This window comes from Hakea prostrata, chromosome 7, assembly GCF_041222555.1.
Source record: "Hakea prostrata isolate BN-2017 chromosome 7, UWA_Hpros_2, whole genome shotgun sequence".
Lineage (NCBI taxonomy): Eukaryota > Viridiplantae > Streptophyta > Magnoliopsida > Proteales > Proteaceae > Hakea > Hakea prostrata.
In genome coordinates this window covers 70,710,463-70,734,067 of record NC_142606.1, presented here as the reverse complement: position 1 = coordinate 70,734,067, position 23,605 = coordinate 70,710,463, and the positions used below count along the sequence as shown (strand labels likewise).

The following is a 23,605-nucleotide window of genomic DNA, read 5'->3' as shown; positions in this document are numbered from 1 at the left end:
TTCTTTAATGAATGAAGTACTGGCTTACCAAAAAAAATAAAAAATAAAAGTGAGACTTATATTTTACATTTTTTTACAAAATCTATTTATTTTATTTTCCTCTTACTCTTATTGGAATTCACATGTTTATTTTTTCCACCTCACTAATGTAAATAACAACAGTTTATCTTATTCTTTGTCACCCCACTATTAGAAATAACAGTGGTTCATTTTACTTTTTCCACCCCACTACTACTCCAAACAGCAACATTTTTTTAATTTTTAATTTTTATATACTTTCCAAAACACAAAAAAGCTTTCTTTTTTTTTTTTTTTCTTCTCTTTTGGGTTAAAAAAAAGAAAAAATAATGAATCCGTCTGCGTCTCAGCGATTGCTATCAAATGAAGAAGCAATAACGAAATGGCTTAATTCTCTTTGTTTTTCCGTGTAAACAGAAAATGTCACACGATAGACACGGTTCGTCTGCAACCATTAGCCCGGAGGAAAATAGTTTGTAAGTCTCTGTCTTTTTCGTTTTTCTCTTGATCAATTGCTCCATCAATTCCCTTTTAGAGCTCAAAATTCGTAACCGGTACTTAAAACTCAATTTATTATCTTTTGAAGCCGTCTGGATTTATTCTGGAAGAACTGCGGAATTTGATCTTTGGTGATTTGTGAATTTCTGCACCACTTGTTCGCTTTTTTACATTTAAGCTACATTTTCCTGTTATCCTTTCTCCGGGTGCGATCTTTGTTGCAGCACAGTTACATTTCAGCCATGAAGTTGCGTGTTAGAAGAAACAGCAACTCTTAAGCCACATTTTCCTGTTTATCTTTCCGCTATAATGATTGTTTGATTGATCATTGCGTCTGAAAATTGTTGGTACATATGCCCCAAGTTGTTGCATTGGTTACTGATGAAGTGATGAGAATCTTTGTTTAGGTTTATTGATATAGTGCATGAAGCTCCTTTATATGGTCATAGGAAGCCTACAAGAATCATTGGGAGTATTTTATACTGGGTCTCTGTCTTTTTAATTTTTCACTTGATCAGTTGGTCCATCAATTCCCTTATTGAGCTCAAAATTGTAATGGATACTTAAAACTCATGTTATAGATCTATATTATTATCTCTTACAGCCGTCTAGATTTATTTTCAAAGAACTGTGGAGTTTGATTTTGGTGATGTGTTAATTTATGCATCACTTGTTCGCTTTTTTCAACATTGTGATTCTTTACATTAAGCTACATTTTCCTCTTATCTTCCCTCCTGGGTCTTATCTTTGTTGCATCACAGTTTGCATTTAAGCCATGAAGTTGCATGTTAGAAGAAACGGCAACTCTGATACTACATTTTCCTGTTATCTTTCCACTATAATGATAGTTTGATTCATTTCATCTGAAAATTTTGCTTTGTTGCATTGGTTACTGAAAAACTGATGAGAATCTTTGTTACCCTAGGTTCGTTGATATACTGCATGAAGCTCCTTTATATGGTCATAGGAAGCCTACAAGAATCCTTGGGAGTATTTTATACTGCGTTTTATTGGCAAGTACAAGTTGTTGTTTGAGAAACTACAATTTTTTGTGTGTCATTCATTCATCTCCAGTCCTTGTATTTCATTTTGATAGATATGTCAGATATTAGTTATTTTATTTGATTTTTGATTTGAAGGAAAAAATTAATTACTGACTTTTTCTTCTATCTCCAGTCAGGTTATGCTATCATTGCCATAGCAGCTCCATGGATATTTATCCCCATACGAAGATTGATTCCGTCATTGCTTTGCAGTTGCAATGCTCTTCTTTTGATAATTACAGGTTATTTTCTGGACCTTTGTATTTAGCATTCTTTTTGTTCTTGCATGTGGTTTAATTGCTCAAGGAAAAATCTACTCAGTTATATGGTTCTGTTCCATCATAGGTTTGTTTTTTGGGTGTCCGTGTTGTCTCCTATGTAAAATTTGTTGTTCCCATTTGTTCTGTGGAAAGCACAATCGAGAAAAACAAATTCCAGGAAGACTGGTCAAAATTAAATATGTTGTTCCTTTTATGGTTTTTTTTTCCTGAAATGACTATTTTGACTTTCCAAAAGTAAGAAATTTTGGTGAAAATCCTTTATACAAGGAGATTTTAACCCTGTGAAAACAGTAACTTTCCCATGAAATCTTCATTTTCCCAAAATGAGACATGCTGGCCACTAGAGCAACCCTCTTCATATCTTTGAATTAACCTAGGTTGTCCCCCCTTTGGTTCCCCCATTGTTCCTGTGAGACACCAACCACGCCACATTCCTTTCTCTGATCATAAACCCCTTGTTCCCTTTCTTTGTCTTTCATCCCTCACCAAGCAACGGATGAGCCCAATGGAGAGGTTGAGTAAATATTCACCCTTGGTGGTCGAGCTAATCGTAGACCACTTGCTATTGGTGGTCAAGAGACAGAATATTTCATGTTATCTTGACTTTGCCAAACCCTATTAATTTGGCACGGTAGATTTTTTGCCGATTGCAAGGTGACGCTCGCTATGATTTTGTTGTGAGCCCTATCTCTGCAACTTTTGGACCTGGCTTTCTGACACATGATAATTGGCTTTAGTACTTAGATATTACAAGGCCCCTAAGAACTAGGTAACACTATTATCTAACAAGAATACCATAAATAGTCACCTCAAGGTCTTAACCTCTAAATGTCAAAGGGATTCTAACCCGAAAGATGTGCTTCCATAGGTTTGAGGTATTGTGCCATATAATCTTAAGAAAAGTATTGGCATGGATTCAAGTCATGCACACATGTACTCTACTTTCTATATGTTTATTGTAGGGAGTCCATATGGTTAAATCTGTGCTTGAAATTTCCTTTCTTTATTAACTTTCATTTTTTATTTCTTTTCAGCTGTATTTCGGCAGCCCCCCCCCCCCCCACAAAAAAAAAAGAAAAAAAGAAGAAGCTGTCATTTGTGGGTATTGCATAACTTAGTTGTTACATTCACCTAGGGGGTCCTTTGTTTTGGATTATTATTTTCTCAGCATGGACATAAAAATTTCTTGCCATGTCTGAGCTAAAATATTTTTTGATAATTTTGTATTGTCTTATGGCAGCAACCTATGGCATACTTCTGATTCAAAAGTCACAGAATTGCTGCTGATTATATAAATTGTCTTATCCAGTTAAACGAAGTTGGCTATATGAATTGCATTTTGCTCTACTTAAATTCGTTCTTTCTTTAATCTGGAGCCATTTGCATCTTCTCTTGCCACTCATATGCATTCTTTTTCAGCATCTCATTTCTTCTTTTAATTCCTTTAATTCATCATGTCTATCTTTTTCATTTTAAATGACCTGTGTACTACATGTCCAGACTATCTCAAACCATTTTCCCTCAAGCTAACACTTGTTGGTGCCACTCATAATTTACCTCATTTATGCTATCAGTAGTGGTCAGAGTTTTTATTAATTAATTAGCAAACAAATACAATGGGGTCCCTATTGGGCAAACTAAGAGATTTAGTACCACAAATAGCTTCTGTGTGATTCTATGAGCATAACTTCTTTGTTGATTTATAATGCCTTCCACCCACTAAGTGGGGCTGCTGCTATTGGGTGAAATTTGTTCTTAGTATTATTCATGTTTGATTATGATTTCAGGCATCTTTCAACAGTATCTTGTGTACCAAGTCCAGAAAGTGCGCTTGCAGGTAATTTCCATTGCCTTATTCAACAACAACATGCTGGAGCTTCTCTCATTAAGACCAAAAAGGCAAACTTGCTGTTCCAAAACATGCGGTGGAGAATTCTAGGAACAACACCTTTTTAGATTGGATTAAATTCTCCAGCGAATTTTTTTTTGGGCTTATTGACTTTCATGACCAACATTGAATAGCACAATGCAAGTTAATAAGATATTGTGTATAATGAAAGATGACAATCTTCACATTGTAGTGCGGAGTGTATTAAGAAATCCTAAGATGTATTCTGGTGCACGCTGTATTAACCCTGAACTGGTTCATCATTTGGCAAACAATTCTGGTTTGGCTATTCAAGTCTAGGACTACATTAACTTTACAAAGGAGCATCCTACAGTAGGAATAGCAATAAGTTGCATCAGATTGTAGAAATAGGAACAAATCAGAATTAGTAACTTGGTGAATAAGAACCAAACGAGCCAAATGAATTTCACCAAACGTCAACTGAGTGGAGGTGCTGTGGAAGGAATCTAATGCTTCAAAAATCAGCTAGTTCTGATGGCTTTTAGTTGTGATATGGAGAAGGCTTGATGCTAGAAATCAACATTCAAAATAGAAGGTTACTGATTCTGAGATGGAGATCAATTAAATTCACCCTACTTCAATCCAACTTGACTGGTTTCAGCCATATTTCGGTAATGCCACGAGTTTCGACATCAATAGCCATATAAATTCACTTAACCCTATCAGAATTTGAGGAAATCTGGCTCAAAACTAGGAGAAACACTTCTTTTTGCCAATATATAGAAGTACTTATTTCAATCAAAACTTGAGGGAAGCTGGCTTAAAGCTGAGATAGGCACTTATTTATGCCAGATATCATTTAAGGTCTGATTTAGTATTAATTAAATTTCAATTTTGAGTTGGTTTCATGAAAATAATGTATTTATTGGTCAAGTAATTAAAATGTTGCTTCAATTTGAAATATTTCAACAATTAAAATTCCGTTAGCCAGTCCTTACAGATAAAGCTGGATATGGTAATAGAAAGATTTGATGACCTCTACATCTTAGATGAGATGTCATTACAGTTTCGAATAAAGTACTCGTTAAAGAGCAATCTATGCCAAGATTTTCAACCTTGCATTGGTATTGAAAATTTAATGGGGAATCTTAAAAAGGGTTTGAAGAACATCTCCTTCCAGAAAGAATTCCTTTTCCAGATTAGTCGAATTCATAATTCAATAGCAAAAGAAATATAGAGAAATCACAAAGGGTGTCTGGGTTCAACTCACCTGATGTAGCCTCAGATGAATGAGGCCAGGTACAAGATCTCTTAAGAGAATCAACTCAAATGGGTTCACGAAATGGTTTTTTTGAATTCTGGTATGGGTTTATGGGGGGATTTTTGTGATAAGGGCTATACTTCAAAGAAATCAATGGTAAAGGATGTAGCTAGTCTATGTGAAAGCTCCTATTAATCTCATATGGGGTGGCTAGGTTTGGTTTTAAGGGGAAAAGTTTAGGTTTCAAAGGGTTTGAGGCCAAGGGTTAGTTTGTGTGAGATGTGGGATGAATTCTTTGAGATGGGGAACTTGAGTCCATAGGTGTTAGAATGGGCTAAAACTTGGAGGAAATGTGGGCACTGATATAGGGATATGTCCTCCAGGCTTGACAGGTTTGGTTTAAATGGAAGTTATTGGGTTTCTTGTATTAGGGGGTCTCAGGAGTATGAAAATTCAAGAAAATATTTATTTCGTGAAATTGGCTACTCAGAGTGGGTCAATTAGAAGGTCACTTCAGTTGGTGGTTGATCTGCCTAAAGTTTTGGACACACTTGATGGTTGGATTGGGGTAGAAATTTGGGTGTCTTACGTAGTCCAAATTCAAATAAATAAAAGAAAAGATGATATGAGAAGGGCAATTGGGTTCTGGCTGCTCGAGACCTAGATGGGGAAGCTTCGTCTGATTTGTGGAGGAGATGGAATGGATTGTGTGGGGTTGAAATTCACAGAAAATGACTGAATGAGGGAGCCTTGCTTGACTTCACAAAAAACCTTTTGTCAAACACCTTGGTGATACCTTACCAAAGGTTGAGAACAGTAAAGAGACAGTAGAACTGGGCAGCAAAGTTGAAATTTCATATAGTTTTTAAGGGTGTTTAATCTTCCCTCAAGGGGGTATAAATAGGCTACAGCTTCACAACTTGTGGAATACTGAAGGAGTTTCTAAAAGAAAAGAACTTAAATACATATTAGACCTAGGACTTCTTATAGATTTGGGACTTGAACACATAAAACTGAAATTAAAAAATAATAAAAAGACTATTCTGTCCTTGTAACCTAAGTTGCACAGAGTTTACATAGTTCGATCATTTTTTTAATTAACTAAACTTATTTTTGTCCCTAACATAGATACTGTACTTTTAGACCACAGAATTGGCTCATGGCCATGTAAACCTATGGTACAAAGTGCCAATACCCACATCAATCAACCCTGGGTTGATTTCAAGGGAGAAAAGTCCAATTTGATGCTGGTTTTGTATCATCACCTACTGAATTTTTCATGTGGATTGCCAAAATTTTGTGTTCTGGGCCCCTCTTGGGAGATGATCAGAGGACCTTCCATTACTGGAGGAAAAAGGAGCTCCATGATACATTGACAGCTCTCTAGAGCAAAATTGCCCACTGAATCCCAGCAATTTAGATTCTAGAATTGAAAACTAAAAGTGACCCAGATTGTTATGCAAGTACCTAGCCCTGCTGAGCAGCAGAGTGAGGCATATCCATGTTTCTGAAAATTCCGTTACTGGTTGTTCCTCGTTTATTAGTAAAATCAGAAAATGTGGAGATGTAGATATATCCTCCCCACGGGGCCTTAGTTATGGTTGCGTCAGACATCCTGTTATCAAATTACATGTTGAATATTGAACCAGAAGAAAGGGAAATTGGGTAAAGCTCACCAACTTTTGAGAATTTTCATAGAGTAGCTTCACATCCATGGACATTGATGTGAAACCTGCTGGGTAGACTTCTAAACCAGAGGATGAAGAAAGACATAAGGGAAGTGGTGGTGGGGTTGTTGAAGTGGTAGTGGTAGGGTAGTGGTTGAAAATAAAGAAAGGAGGGACTGAAATGGTGGTGCATCGCAGTTTTTATGTTTGATAAATAAATATTATTTGGGGTAATTTGGTAGATAAATTCTATTAGTTAACGCAGATAAAAGATTAGGGACTGATTGACATGAAATACTATACAGTTTAATTTGGTGAAAACCACAAGCATTATTTTTGAGGTTTTGTGTGTGTGTGTGTGTGTATGCGTGGAAGTAGTTGATGCATTGTGTTTTGATATTGAAATAGGGTGTACGGAGAAAATCAAATAAAAAACAACCATTTCTGGGCCTTGAAACCACTACCTCGAATTGACTGAAAAAACTCCCTGGTTTCCACATTGGTTTTTTGGCTGGTTGAGTCTGGGTTTTTGAATCTTGAATCAATCTGGCTGGCAGTTTGGTAGACGAAGAATAGTTTAATGAAGAGCAGGATGCATCCTCAAGACCAGGGGAGGAGCCATGATCCAGTATTTTGGGGGGGGGGGGCAATGACAGTCCGGATTATTTTGTCATATTTGGATGTGGGTCCACAAATATTAAAAATACAGGTAAATTATTGATAATGACATTTTTACCCTTACCAAATATAGGTAAATTAAAGCATGACGATCATTAACCCCAAAAAAAATAAAAATGATATAGAATAACTCTTTATTTTTGATGAATGTTTTCTTTCAAGAAAAAAAATCTTACAAAATCAACATTACAGGAAAAAAATGCACATGATTTCAACAGTAAAGGCTACATGCAAACCAAACGAATGTGAGATACTCCATTCATAATATAAAGTAAAATAAAAAAATAACAGAAAAATTCGAGAAAGAGATACAATATAAAATCAAATAAAAAGAATAATGAAAAAAAAAGAGGAAGAGAGAGAAAAAAATCATAAATTCAGAAAGAGGGAGAATACCTGATTGTGGAGAAGATATAGGAATGAACTCTTAAAGTTGAGCTTTTTCAAGTTTTCCCTGAGCATGTGAAGGAAGAGAGAAAAAATCGGAAAGGAAAGAGGAGAGAATAAATAGGAAATATAGAGGAGAGAATAAATAGGAAGGAACTTTAGGGATTGAGGAGTTAGTTTCTAATGGAATTTCAACTGCTTCTTCCTCAAAAATAGGATTTTAATTTTAAATTATGGAGAATGACCTAATACCCATCATCTTAACATTTAAAAACTATATCCAACATTTTTTTTGTTGTTGGGGGGGGGGGGGGCAAATGATGATATTTCACATGTCGGAAGAGGAAAAAAGAAAAAAGAAAATTTTAAAAAAATTGGTTGGGAAGGGGGGTGCATAGGTCCACCCCTGCTCAAGACTCCCTGAATATGATCACAAAAGGGGTAACAGGTTGCTGAATTCTGGAGTTTTCTAAGTGCAGCAGCTTTTGATGGAGAAAGTGAGCATAGGAGCTTTAGGCACTCAGCTGTTGCTGTAACCGAAAGCAGCAGTATTTGTTGTTGATCAAGGTTGTCATCAGGTGTTTACTGGTATGGCAGGTTAGCAGCAGTAGCGGTACGCTCCCTTATAGAACCAGCAGGCAAGGCATTGACTGTAAGTAGAAGAAAATAAATAGATGGGAATTGGGTTTTGGTTCTCTTAGTGCTGCATCCTCTCACCCGGACAGTAGTAATGCTGAAGCAATATTCTAAGGGTGTCAATCAGTATGGTAATTCGGTATGGTATACCGTACCGAAATTCAATACCGAAAACCAAAATAAATATGGTACGATATGAAAAAGGGTATTTGCAAAAACGGTGCTGTATGGTTTCGGTCCGAAGTTTGTGCGAAAAAATGGTGTAAATACAATACATGGTATGGTATAATTTTGGTACAAAAGAACCCATTCTTCTCCATGTCTTGTCCTCCACCAGTAATCACCTTCCGAATCAACCCCTAAGCCATTGGATTCCTCGTTGTTGTGAATTAAGGTTAGAGCAAAAACCAGGTAAAACTTGGGAGATGAGTCCACAATATTAATCCCAAAAACAGATGCAAAAAAACCATAATTGTTGAGGTGGAATGAATATGTTCTTAATCCCTCAGACAATTATCTTGCAAAATACACCAGAGTCGAAGAAAAATGGAAGAAAATAACCAGAAGACTGAAATGATTGACCATAATAAGACAAAGAAGACCAAGTTAGTCACTGATATACATCAATGGATGAAACTGAAGATGAATATACCCGTTGGCTAATTGCAACTGGTAGTAGGGAGGAATGGATGATGGTGGGAATCGATGCTATCAATCTGGTGCTTCTGCTTCGGCCACCAAAGACAAAGAGTCGAAGAGAGTCAAGAGACGAAGGCAAAGTCACAAAGAAATAGGGTAAAACTTAGCGAATACAAAGTCATAGAGAAATAGGGTAAAACTTAGCCTTAGAGCTTGTAAGTTTTAACTGAGAAATTACAGAAATAACCCTAATTTGGTATAGTATTTGGTTTTGTTATGGTAGATACCGTCGGTACAGTTTTAGTACATACTGACGGTATGGTATTTGAAACGATACTGTATCGTACAGAATTGCTAAATTAAGTTTCAATGCATATCATACCAAATTTTGAACGGTGCAATTTGGTATAGTTTAAAATGGCTCGGTTTTGGTATCAGTAAATGGTTTCGGTACATAATTGACACCCTTAGTTCAGGCTTTGAAAAGTAGGTTTAAGTTCCTATGTTTAATTTGCCTCCCTTCTTTTGTAAAAATAGCATTGTCTATTACTTACAAGGCAAGCAATTCCTGCCTATAAATGTTTACAAGCTCTTAAGTTGCCCCCTAATGATGTATGTTCATAAATAGAATATTGTAAGGGTGTCAATTGTGTACTGAAACCATGCCGTTTAAACTGTACCGAACCTCACCGTTCAAAATTTGGTATGGTATGTACCGAAACTGAATTTAGCAATTCGGTATGGTAAGGTATGTATTGAAACCGTACCGAATTACCGTATCGACAATGTGTACCATAACAAAACCGAATACTGTACAAAATTGGGGTTATTTCTGTAATTTTCCAGTAAAAACTTATAAGACTTAAGGCTAAGTTTTACCCTATTTCTTTGTGACTTCGTCTTTGTCTTTTGACTCTCTTCGACTCTTCTTCTTTGGTGATTAAAGTAGAAGCACCAAATTGATAGTATCAATTCCCACCATCATCCATTCTTGTCAACTACCAGTTGCAATTAGCCAGCAGGTATATTTGTTTTCGTCTGTTTGGCTTTTCGTCTTCGATTTCAACTACTAATGTATATCAGTGACTAACTTGGTCTTCTTCCTTTTGGTCTAGTCAATCATTTTAGTCTTCTAATTATTTTCTTCCATTTTTCTTCAATTCTAGTTTCGTATCTTACAGGAAAATTGTCAGAGGGGTTGAAAACATATTCATTCCACCTCAATAGGTATGGTTTCTGTGCATCTGTTTTTGGGTTTGATATTTGTGGATTCATCTCCCAAGTTCTACTTGCTTTCTACTCTGACCTTAATTGATCGACAATGATGAATCCAACAACTAAAGGGCTGATTCGGGAGGCGATCACCTATGGAGGACGAGACATGGAAAAGAATGGGTTCTTTCTTACTGAAATTATACCGTACCATATGCTGTATTTCGCGCACAGATTTCGTACAAGAACATACTGTACCGTTTTTGCAAATATCATTTTCATAGCGTATTGTATAAATTTGGTATGGTACGTTTTCGGTATTGAAATTTGGTACGGTACTGATACTGTACCAAATTCTGATTCTGTACTAATAGACACCCTTAATCTGAATTTAGAAATTAAACTGAGCTACGATTGCTTAACAGATAACCACAAAATATCTAAGAGAATAATCTAAAATAGAAACAAAATGGAACTTTTAAAACCCCCGATACAATCTTGTCCTGGGTCCAACAAGTTCCCCTGGTATTATTCCCAGCTGGGCAAACAAGGGGTTGTGACACTTTTCACATGAACAATGTTTTGGCATTTTGGTTAAGCCTCAACTCAACAGCAAGGTGTCTAATGCTTCCCTTAAAACTTTCTTTCGTGAATCCACATGTGAAGTCTGTCTGTGTCACTCATGTATCCATATGTATTGTTTTTTAGGCACCATTCATTTTGAACCTATAGCCCGATCTGCTTTTGTTCAGACTAAACTCAAATTCTGCTGTCTTCATCTTTGTGTGGCCAAAACCCAAGTAGTTGGTAACTTGGGTTTAAGCTTAGAGCTTGAGCATCTGAAGGATAATAACAGGCTAATGTAGCTACTCTTGTTTATAACTGGTTCTTCCATGTGTTTTTATTACAAATTTTGTGTTGAAAAATGTGAATTTTAATATCTTTCTGTAGTAAAGGCTTTTCTTTTGTGTGGTGGTTGCCAAATATTTTATCCTTTGGTACAAACTCTTGTTTATCTTCTAGTTGTTGAAAATTGAAGCAAGTAATAAGTGAACCTTGGTTGAGTTTTGTGAATTTAAGCATGAAATGTGCATTTTTTACATGTAGGGTTACTACATTTTCAGCCAGAAGTTGAAGCACATTGTTCGTCTTCCTTTTGCCACAGTTTCTTATGGTGAGTTATTTTTTGTACTGTTCCGTGGTCCTTACTTAGACAACTCATTATTGCAAGCATGGGTTGATGGTATCAAACTTTTACAGGTGCAAATAGTAGAATTAAACTAACATGGAAGTCAGATATGTGGAAAGAGATTCAAGATTTGGGAGGATATTTTGGACATTAATTATGTTTTCAAATTTTCACACTTTCTTATTGAATATTTAAGCATTTACTGAAAGGAAAAGAACATTGAAGAAATCAGGATCAGTAATCACTGTTGAGCTATAGTTAATCTAGGTATCAATCACAATTGTTCTACAAAGGAATAGGCCACCATGCAGCTATACATGATCTAATATATTACCTGTTTAGCTAGGTCTTTAACTATAGTAGTAGTTGAGTCTGCTTGTAATTGGGTAGACATCCAGTGAAGTGATAGGCCAAGTTTCTCTGATGTTGCGTGATAAATCCAAGGGCTCTTAGGTGGTCTGGTAACTTCCAAGGACTCCTTAAATCTTTCTGATCCTTCCAATGAACAAATGACGAAACATGAAGAACTATAAATCTGCTCAGAAGTGTGATGAAACTCGAATGAGGAGAAAGGAAGAAGGCCCATCAAGCCAGCTAGGCCATTAGTATCGGAGCCAGCCTTTTGGGTGGAGTTTAGTACAGTTGCACGACTAACTTCCAGGTCATTAAGTCAGCAAGCTAGAGTCTTCTAACCTATTTTGAATTTATCTAGTTGCAATTTTGAGAAGTTATTAGATACTATTTATATTACAGTTATTTTTGTTGGAGGATGTAGTGCAGACCTTGTAGGTGATCTGCTATGGCGGGCTTCAAAGAGAAATGGTAGATGACTAGGAAGAAAATGGGGAAGGGAAAACTTAGCAACACTCTCCTACCTCCTTATTCTTTGCCATGTCTTAAAACTAGCTTTTTATTCCTAATGGCACCCCCCCCCCCCCCCCCCCCCCCCCCCCCCCCCCCCCCCCCCACAAAAGGGAAGGAAAACACACACTCTTGTAAGCTTCAACAGCGGCAAACTTCAATAATCTCACTTCAAAATTGAGTACCTGCTACAGTAACCAGATTAAATAGGCTGTAAGCCTTGCAATCTTGTATAAGATAGAAACTAGCTAGAATGGAAATAACTTTAAACAGGAACTAGCAATAATAGTCTATGCTTTTGAGAGAAGGAAACTACCTAAGAGACTAGATAATCTGCCCACAAATCCACAATATGGTTAACAAAATATTACAAATCCAGCTGTTCCCAGACCAGAAAACTGGTTTAGGAGCAGTCCTTTGTTTGGGTTTCCAAAGTAGGTCATGCTGGTCCAGCCAGGCTAAGGCTACTGCACCAGTGTGCCACAATAGCGTGGGTTGGTAGTGGGTTTTATTTCTCATCTGTACCTTTTCCTGTTACAGTTAGGTTTCAGCTTCTTATTGTGAGTGGGTTTTAGGCTTTAGCTAGGTTAGAGGTGTTAAGAGTCGTATTGCCTAATGAAGAATTTGTGTTTCTATTATTCTGATCAACCATAACATAGGGAAGACTTCATATTTCTGATCTAATCAATGGATTCCTGTCATGCTTATACTTTTGCAGAAGATTGGATCTGATTAGATTCTTTGAATCCATTGAAGAGCAGTTCCTCTACTGCATTCAATACCTTGTTTAGGGTAAGATTGGTGTTGGTTTTCCATGGATAGATTTTCCTATCAGCTCAGCACATCACGGTCGTTTGTTTTGGGATCTTATTTCTCCTTTTCAAGTGCATTGTCTGATCTGTTGAAGCTTGGACTTTAACCCCAAATTTTATATAAAATTTGACCTAGGGTGATATGCCCCAATTTTGGAGCTTCTTAAAGAACAAGCTATAATTATTCTCTTGGGTTTCAAAAACCTATGACTGGTCTTTAAAGGATCAGTTGCATTTCTACTCCTGATGATATTTTTTTCCTGTTGTATTAGTGATTAGTTATTTTATTGATATCCTGGTTGATCCTTAATCACCAATGGACGATGTTCAAGTTCAAATTACTAGTTTACTACTATGAAACTTTGTGGAGTTCCGAAATGCCTCTTATTTTTATTTTATTTGTATTTTATTAAAAGAAATGAACCCTTCTCACATGTATTAGATCTAATTCTGAAGCTTATGGAATGAGTTGAGTCTAGCACCTTAACCTATCCCATACTAGGCTGGCCCAATCTAGCGACCATACACCAGAGTGGGCCCCATTAAGCACATTATGGAATGTTGAATAACATCAATGTTGGTCTACATTTACAAACATTACTTATTGATTAGGTTTATATTTTGGCTAATCGTGCAAAATATATGGACTGCAATCTATTGAGATAATTTTTATGTAGACATGATATCCAAGAGAAGATAATGTTTTGATTCTTTAATTTGGACCTGTTTATTTGACTAGGAACTGCTGCAATGCTATTGGTCATGGTGTGGGAACCCCAAATCAATATCCTTTCTATTTCTACAGTGCTGAGGTAGTTAGTGCATTTTGTTATTTCTGAGTTCTCAATTATTATAGATTTTCATATTATATGCACCATACATTTGCTTTGAGCCTTAATTGAATTGTTCATTTTGTTGTTACTTTTGACGTCTTATTATTTCATTATTTATTTTCTAGACGCTCAAATTCCAGAAACAGCTAGAACAATGACTACTTACCTTATTCCAACTGAATGGGATTGGCTTATTGTAGGACAAGATTGAAGGCTTATCCTAGCCTAAAAGAGGGTCTGAAATCAGCAAGTAGGTTTAGAAATTCTGTCAATATATTGTACTGTATTAGGTCTGCTGGACAGAGTAGAGTTTACAAGAAGGGACAATTTTAGAAAGTTGAAAGTGTGATACAACTTAGGATGAAGGAGGGGAATAAAGGTATTTAGATGTAGGCTGAAATGGGTTAGGACTCTAATTGAAGAAAGTAATGAGAAACTAATAACACAAAGCAACACCTTGGCTTTACACTGCAAGGTGGATCCCTTGGACCAAAGACCACCTATCTTGATTAAACATAAGGGAATTCCACAGGAACAAGGTTCAAATGGCAACTTCAAGTTTCATCATGGGTGAGGTTATGAACCCTCTCAAGTAAGTTCCTTTACACAGTCACTCTAAAGACAAAAAACAATCAACTTACAACCAGCTAATCAACTCTTGACAAAGTAAAGCTTGTTTTGACCATGGAGTTATTTTCACATTACACTCCTTTTATTGACTTTGGGATGTGTGAACTAGACCAGTGCTTAAGCTTAGCCTATAAGACCATAACATATGGGCTTATTCTGCATCAACTCTCCCCAGCTAGGAAAAGTTCATCCTCAAATTTGATAGTGATGTAGAGGAAAGAACATGTGAGTAGCAGCTCTTTCTGACCATTCTCAAACAGAACTTGTAATGTAGACTTGTTAGGGATAAAATCTTCAACCCTGGGAGTCTTCTCTTAAGGTAGTGAGGTGAAATCACTAACCAAATAGGCTTTCCAATAGGATTAGCATCATGGGTGGTGACAACTCCATGTGCTTGGTTCTGAAAATCTTCTTTAATAATGACATCAGCAGTACTATTTCTTTAGTCATATTTTTAGAGCTTCTTTAGCACAATCATCAGCTTTAGTAACCTTCTCTTTGAAGATATGGAACACAAGCTCTACCTCTTCAAGAGCATCAACATGAATGTCGATTTTTGTGGTGTGGTCTCCACCATCACTTCATCTTCCATTGTTTCAGCTTTACCTACTTTGATCACTTCGAAGTTCAAAGTAACCTAGTCAAAGGGTGAGTCTCCTTGGGATAATGCTTTGTAATGGAATTGTTTACAACTTGCAACCCAGGGTCTGGCTTAGCTCTTCCAGGACCCTCTTTAATAAGAACTAGTACAGATTAGGGTTTGGGTTAGGGAGGGAGAGGCTTTGCTGTTCAGCAGTTCAGATCTAATGTGTGTGCTGTTCTGCAGTTTCAGATCCAGGTTTCAGTGTTTTAGAGGGTTTTAGGAGGTCTGAATTGTCTTGAACTTAGGGTTTCAGAGGTTCCAATATTCTGCAGAATTTTCTCAAGGAAGATGAATTGCATAATTTTAGAGGTGGTAGGACTTTAGGGTTTAGATGGTCCAATCAGGCTGAAGCTGAGAGGGTAGGTTACTAGGGTTAAGGGGAAGGGTACTCCTAAAGTTTGGGCTAGATCTAACGGTTAAATTGCTGTAGATCTGACCTCAAATTTTGGGTCCAGAACCGAAATTTCTGGAAAAATAAAATAAACTTGCGGGTGGCCTAAAAGAAGACGGAGGGGATTAGGAAAGGCTGTGATGGGTGGTGGGGATTGTCTGCTTACTGGCTGAAGGCTGGAACTAGTGCTTGAAGGCTGAGATTGCTGGAATTACTGAACTGAAGTTGAGAGCTTGAGGAAGATGAAGATGCTGCTGGATATCCTGAAATTCTGAGAATTACTCTCCAGCCCAGGCCACAAGGGTTTCTTTCCCCACGGCCCAAGCCTCTGTTTAACTCGAATAATCCAATCTACCTTGTTCAGAAATAATGAGGCTATTTATAGCCAATTACAAGACAATTTGACTCAAATTGGGATTCCCTATCTAATAGGAAACCAACAACTTCCAATGCTTACAGACACTTACTAAATTTGGATTCACTAGAACCCAACTTTAGGAGATAAGAGAATAACCCTGAATAAAACAAACTCTAAAGATTAGATCCCCTTTCTAGATAAGGAATCTTATCCACATAGCTAACTCAACATAATTTTTAAAGGACTATAACTCTCAAACAACTGACTCGAATAGAAAAATAAAAGTAGAGACTTGATCCTTGGATTGAGGGGATTCCATCAAGCCCCATATTCAGCCCTAAAAGGGGAATGGGTTAATGACCAAAATGTTCTGGTCTATTCACCAGCCTTAAGTGCCTTTTTTGGGTCTGGTTTTTGACCCATTGTTAGGGCGGCCAACCCTGGTTACATCAACTTGTGCTTAAGCTCTTTACAAGTACTAGGTTCATGCCTTCTAACTTTAAGCCTCTCTTCATGGACCATCCACCATTTTCTAGCACAATCAGCCAATTGCAAGTAAACAAACCGAAGCTTCCTACACTCGGTTGTTCCATACCAATCAAAATATTCATCTATAGAATCTGGCTAATCAAGGATTAAGTATGGATGTGGCAGTCCATCAAAGTCTTGGGCCTCACCTTCTCTGTAGTAACATTAGAATTTTCCAATGGACCTGTATTCATGAACCATTGAGTATACTTGTCTTTATCATTGGTGTGGCATAAGGGCAGGAACTCTGGCCTCCATTGTTGAGAGCGTCGTATCCATATGCTTATGGTTCTCAGTGACGTGGCTGCCTCAACTGTTTAGGCATCTCCATCATTGCGGCCATATGAACCGGTTTTGGAGTTCTTGAAGTATCCTCTGAGGTAGCTCTGATATCAAATAATATAGGACAAGAATGAGGCTCAACCTGTCCTAAGATCTGAAATGAAGGAAAATGTTAAGGAATGTTGCTGTTATACTGTAGGGTTGCTAAACAGATTAGTGATTACAGGAAGAGGCAGGTTTAGGAAGATGAAAGTGTAAGACAACTTAAGATGATGGAGGGGAATAAAGGCATGTAGAAATAAGTGTAGCTGAAATGTGGTTAAGGTCGATGAGTGGAAAAACTAAGAAACACATTAGAGGTGATTTAAGGGTGGCTTGATAACTGACATTCTTTTTTTTTTTTTTAAAGGTAAATTTGATAAATGGCAAGTTGACAGAGTAGCATGAAGGATAGAAGCTAGTGAATGCACCAGTAAGGAGCTAGAGTTTGCAGGTTATAGGAGCTAAAGATTGTGGGCCCAAGATTCCTGTGGGAGCCACAAAAGATATGGATACCTTAACTGTACATGTGGCTTTAAACAGGATCGAATCATGAAACAGGATTCATGTAGCTGACTTTATTAAACTGGGGAAGAAGGCTTAGTGGAGCTGGGTATTAAATGCACTTTTATTAGGTTTGCAACTCATGAATTGATTTTGATTATCTTTTGAACTATTTTTAGTTATTCCTGGGGGTTGTATTGAATAACTGTAGGCACACCACTTAGACTCTTTTATCTTTTGCTTATATTGTGATTGAAATCTTGTTTCTTAGGTGGCTAAACATCTTTTTTCTTTTGGCTGATGGCATGCTGCCTTATTTGTCTACGCAACAGGATTATAATGTTTGTTGAAGTTGTATGTGCTGGATCTTTTATAAGTATCTATATCGGTGAGTTTGCATTGTTTATACTTGGTCTACACATTGGGCCGCCTTTAATTGTACTTTTTTGTAGTTGAAATTAAATGAGCTGTTTTCTGTTCTATGTTAGTGTTTTTGTAGATTGTTATTCTATTTATATCTCCTGATGAAGTGGATCTGCCCTGTTGGTGTAGTTCGTATCATAGTTATCAAGCACCTACATGTCCAGGCTGATTTATGAGGACCTAAGTTGTTACTACCTTATTGTACGGCTCCTTGTGTTGCGTTGGCTTAACTGTTATCCATCTAGGTTTTGACACCTATATATCTCGTTTTATGCCAAACATCTTTAAAGTTTACTTAAGAAATTATTTATATATAAGCAATTACCTCCTCTCTTTTTTCCTAATAATTTAGCTTTGTATGAATAAACAGAATAGGTAGTCTCCTAAAACCCAGTAAAGACATGAAAGGATGAGACACACAGGTGAAAACCTCCCAATTACATTCTATACTAAACACATAATTCTTCATTCTTAATAAGTGAAATTATGACCTAGAGGTGGGCGTGAATAGGTCATATTGATCCCAATACAAAATACATCGCAGAGTAGATAACTCCTCCTGTGAGAGACCAACATCTGTAGAGGGTGTTGTGGAAACTGTCTTAGAAATATGAGCTTTCGGTTTTCCTCTTTTTTGTGCTCTTTTTTGGTCAAAATCAGCAGGCTTCCCATGGAGTTTCCAACAATTGGCCTTGGTATGATATGGTTTATGATAGTGCTCACACTTGACAATCTCCTTAGCCAGATCAGATTTAGTGTGAACAGATTGTAAGGCTGATTTTTCCACAATAGGAGTATAAAGCATGGCTAATCGACGACTTTCCTCACACTGAACAAGAGCATAAGACTGTTCTAGTGTAGGAAAGGGAGAACGACTTAAGACTTGTACTCTGATCTGATCGTACTCCACGTTCAAACCTGCCAAGAAGTCATATACTCAAATCTTATCAATGTACTTATACGTCGCCACATCATCTGGATTAGTGGGGTGATAATCCCCATAATGATCCAACTCTTGCTAAAGAGATCGCAACTCAGCATAATAGTGGGCCACAGTCAATTCCTTTTGGGTAGTCTTATGAAGCTTCTTTCGTAGCTCATAAACCTGTGCATCATTCCCCAACGAAAGAGGATGAAGAGTGGGATAATGTTCGGATCTAGTGGGAGTAGTAGTACCATCGGTGGTTGCCATGTTGACAGAATTGTCTGCAGTTTTTCAGTCTTCACCCCTTCAAAGTAACTGAAATGTCGCAGAATGCAACAGTCAAACCAAAAAAATTATAAATACCCCCTATCCTTTTTTTCTTTTTTTTTTCTTCTTTTTCAGTAATGACAATTATGTCCCTGAAAAATCTGAATTTGCAAATAAATCTCAGAACTTATACAAATTTACATATAAGTCCCTGCAATGCAAATTTACCAAAATAACCCTCAAACATCTATTTTGTTTGGGCTAATCGAAGTGATCAAATGAAGAATCGATCCTCAATCGCAGGCTTAAGAAGAACAACCCCAATCGAAGAACCTCAATCGCAGAATCCCAATCGAAGAACCTCAATCTCAGGCTTTAGATGAAGAACCAGGCTTCAGAATCGCAGGCTTCAGATGAAGAATAAGAGAAATCGGCAAAAAAAATGTTGCAGGAGCAGCGGTATTGCAGCTATAGTGCAGGCTTCTTCTTCTCTTCTTCTTTCCCTTTTTTTTTTTCTGTTCTTGGTGTTGTCGATTTGAATGCAGCAGTATTGAATATCAGCCAGAGAGGGCGATGAGTTTTGATGGTTACTCGATTGGTTTGAAGAACTGCTAGAAAAAAAACGATGGGTTTCGATCATTTTCTACGACATCGATTGGTTTGAAGAACTGCTTGAAAAAAAACGATGGGTTTCGATCCTTTTCTACGACAGAGACAGCAAAAGAGGCGAGGAGGGAAGTTCGACACTCTTCTCTTTTTTTCTTAATTCTCTAATCGAGATTAGGCTCTGATGCCATGTTGAGAAATATGAAATTGGTAGAATGGCTTATTGATCAATGATCTCAAGCCCTCTATTTATAATTAAGTGGAAAGTATACTATTACAAGGAGTAGAATTTTATATGAATACAAACTCTAATTTAACTCTTATACAAACTCTTATTAGACTCCTAATAGAATCCAACAGTAAGATATAATGTGATACCAAAATCTCAAAAAGAAAAAAGAAAAAGAGAATATACACATAGCCACACATCTTTTAAAAACATCTCTGTCCAAAAATCATACAGAACCTGTCCAGAAATGATATCATCATATCCAAGTCCAAAATATGTCTCACATAAAATATCATGTTGGGGGAAAAAATGCAGGCTGCTCCACTGCCTAAAAAGATGTCTCACATAAAATATCACTGATGCTGGAGAAGGTCATAAATCTGCTGCACTGTTCCCTTAAGTTCCATAAGCTCCCTAGGGATAGTAGTCTGATGATATGAGAGATCAGTATGAATGGTGCCAACATCTTTCTCCACCTGATCAACGTGGGATGTGAGTGGATTAGGAGGTGCTACCTGCTGCAAGCTACCACCCAACTCAAAATGTCTCTCAAAGTCTAGTGCTGGAATCTCTGCATCTTCATCCTGTGAAGGAGTGAAACAGCAGAAGCGATAAAATCAGGAGTAGGATTCCTTTGTCAAATAATGATGTTGGGCCTCGGACTGTCTGAGAGTGCTAAAACTAAAACCAAGACAGTGAGGTTAGTTGAATTTCCTCTCTACTGAGATCTATCCCAGAGCTTGTGAACAGACAAGTAAGAATACGTCTGTATGGAAGATGGATATTTGTGTTGGGGGCAATGGATTTTGGTGGTTTAGGAAAGCCCAGCATATGGTTCATGATGATTTAGGGAAGATGAATTGGGTCGCCCTGAGCAATGTGAAAGATAAGAAATTACTGGAAGTAATGGATTTCACTGATTGATCCTCCTTAATCTTTGCTACTGGAACCAACTCAGATAGAATTTCGTCAGTTTTTAGTTCTCCTCCACAGTGTGGTTTACCAACCAGAAAAGAAGCCATCTCAGTCTAGTTAAGAATTTGGGAGCATCAGAGTTCCTGTGTAGATTGTAAGGATTACACCTATACCAAGGATCTCAGCCAAAGTCCACTGACTAAACTGGATGGGATTATCTTTAACTATACTGCTAAAAGTCCAGACTTCTTGAGATGAGCTATGAGTCAAATTGATGTAAAATAATTTGGCAAGAAGATGATTGCAAGGATAGTCAAGGTTTAACATGGTGTCCCACTCATATCTTAGAAAATAGTTGGGGATTCCTCTTTCTGCAAAAACAATGAGGTCAACTGTCCTACTTTGTGCAATCTTCCTAGTGGAGTAGGACTTGTTCCAAACTTTCCTTAAGTTACTGTCAGCAAACTGGAACTTGGAATTCTTTGATTTTTGACAGAATCAGAGTGGGTTTGAGACTGAGAGGAGTCATCCTCTTCCTCAGAATGATCTGGAGATGGTTTGGAGGAGGTGTAATAGCTCTTTGAAGACGGCTAGGTCGTCTATTTTTTTGGCCCAGTTTGGGTTTGAAACTTTGTATAGATTCTATTCTTTCTTGGCTGTTTGAAGTTTGAACACAACAGCACTTAATCGTATCTTCTAGAAATAAAGTCTAAATACAAGTTTGACTTTGGAACATAGGCTGTAGATGCTATGATTCTAAAATATCCAATTGTACACATGTTTTAATAATATAAAGCAATCAAAGCATAATACTTTCTCAAACTGATTTAGCATATTAGAATAAAAATGCAACTAGATAAAAGATAATAAGTATCTTATCTTAACACAGCACTATGTTGTAAAACTTGTATATGCTGACTTGACCTCCACTTTGTAGTCTTATAATTGATATCTGATAGTGCAAATGGCAAAGAAACAAGTGACCAAAGGCCCATAGAGAACCCATCCATGATCCAAGATATGGTTTTTCTATACCTACTAGGGCATTTTGACTGCATCATAATATATGATTAAAAGCAACCTATTTATTAGATTTCAACTTGAACATGATTTATGTAAGAAATTTTAACTGGAAAATGAGAAATGCTCATTGTCAAAACTTTTATCCCCCTCCCCACACAACAGGCCTTATCCCAACTAAATCAGGTTGGCTTTGGATCCTTGCCTTCTAATGAGATCTAATTAAGGCCATACTAGATGCAAGGCCTAACCATACATATCTTTTCTCGAAACTTCTCATGAGGTTATCTTTGGTCCACCTTTAGCTCTTTTAGTTCCTTCAATCTGGACTCACTCATCTGTGTGAGGGCATTTAAAGGCCTCGATGGACGTGGTAGTGCCACCTCAAACTACTTTCTTCTAGCTTATCACTTGATAGAGCTACTCCTAAATTGCTCTAATATGGTTTTTTTTTCCTTACTTTATCCCTTCTATTTTTGTCACTCATCCATCTCAACATCCTCATTTTTGCGACACTGAGTTTACCTATATGATGGTTCTTAATAGTCCAACACGTTGTACCATACATCACAGCTGGTCATACGATGGCCCTATAAAATTATGCTTTGAGTTTTAAAGGAATGCATTGATTGAACAAAACTGCAAACACACCTCTCTGCTTCATCCATCTTATTTTAATTATTTGGCAATATCACCATCTTTATTTATTATTGCCAAGGTATTTTGGATAATTGCTTTGTGGAATCTTTGTCTCATGAAGTTGTAAAACCTCATTATCTGTCCAACCATGCTCATAGTTACACATTAGATGTTCCTCTTATTTCTACTTAGTTTAAAATCTTTCACTCCAAAGTTGATCTCCATATAATAACTTGGCATTAACCCTTGCTTGTGTCTCATCGACCGAAATAATATCATCAGCAAAAAACATGCACAGAAAAACCTCATCTTTACTGTCTCAATTTAAATCATCCATGTGGAGTGCAAATGAATAAGGTCTTGAGCTAATCATTGATGACTTGATGTAACCCAATTGTAATTGGCAATTCATCCCCCCTTCCATCGTCCCCACACTTGTCGTTGAAGCATTGTATGTGTGTGTCAACATATTTACTTGAAACATTTCCCTTCTCTAATACTTGCTAAATTAACTCTCTAAAGACTTTACAATATAGACTTTTCATGGGTCAATGAACTCCATATGAAGATCCTTTCTTTCAATCTCTATGCCTTTGCATAAGTCTCCTATTAAAGTGCTTACTTTGTAGTTTGTAGATCTTCCTGGTTATTGTAATAGTGGTTTCTTGTCTCAGATGGATTTTAATTGCCCTCTCTTTTTTTTGGGGTCAAGAATTACCCTCTCCCGTAAATTCGTAGTATGACTTATCAGTTTTATGTCTCTATAGTTATTGTAGCCCTAAGTATCTCCTTTATTTTGTAAATTGGTACCACGATGCTTCTCCATTCATCTAATATTGTAATTCTCCATGTATATTTATGTATGAGAATTGGTGCCATGGTGAATGGTGTGGTCTTCCGAAACCAACACTAGAAGTATCAAGTATGTTCATTTTGTAGGCTCGAGAAATAAACTTCCCATCTCTTCTTGATGTCCTCATTCCATACTTGTACTTTTATCCTCTCACACCCAAAACTAAAACACTGGAAAATGCTAGCATTTCAGTTGTGCAATGAGTTTGGTTCTTCCTAATAGAACTTATAGAAAGTAGTGTCCCATTTAACTGAGGTAGTGGTAATTGATTTGGAACAATGATTTCTTTACTTCGTAGGGTTTAAAAAACTTAAAGTTAGTTAGGACGTACAATGAGGTTATGTGATACATGATATGGTGTGGCTAGCTTTGGATCAATGTACTAAATCTCGGTCATCTTGAGCCTACTGAGATGGAACATTTACTGAAATGAAATTTAGTCAATTGACAGAATTTCAATGAAATTTCAGTATTTTGGTTTGAAAATTC

The 23,605-nt window shown here is 37.0% G+C and overlaps 1 protein-coding gene across 2 annotated transcripts in view; it reads left to right on the top strand.

Annotated features, from left to right (window-relative positions):
- Positions 1 to 330: 330 nt before the first annotated feature.
- LOC149011932 (protein FIP1-like) overlaps positions 331 to 23,605 on the top strand; it is a 40,763-nt gene continuing 17,488 nt past the window's right edge. For both annotated transcript variants that reach the window (XM_089163975.1, XM_089163976.1), the window contains exons 1-7: positions 331 to 494; positions 1,442 to 1,529; positions 1,693 to 1,801; positions 3,628 to 3,677; positions 11,277 to 11,343; positions 13,771 to 13,843; positions 17,572 to 17,627. In XM_089163975.1, the coding sequence (XP_089020101.1) occupies positions 439 to 494; positions 1,442 to 1,529; positions 1,693 to 1,801; positions 3,628 to 3,677; positions 11,277 to 11,343; positions 13,771 to 13,843; positions 17,572 to 17,627 (499 nt within the window). In that variant the 5' untranslated portion in view covers positions 331 to 438. The remainder of the gene's footprint in view (positions 495 to 1,441; positions 1,530 to 1,692; positions 1,802 to 3,627; positions 3,678 to 11,276; positions 11,344 to 13,770; positions 13,844 to 17,571; positions 17,628 to 23,605) is intronic.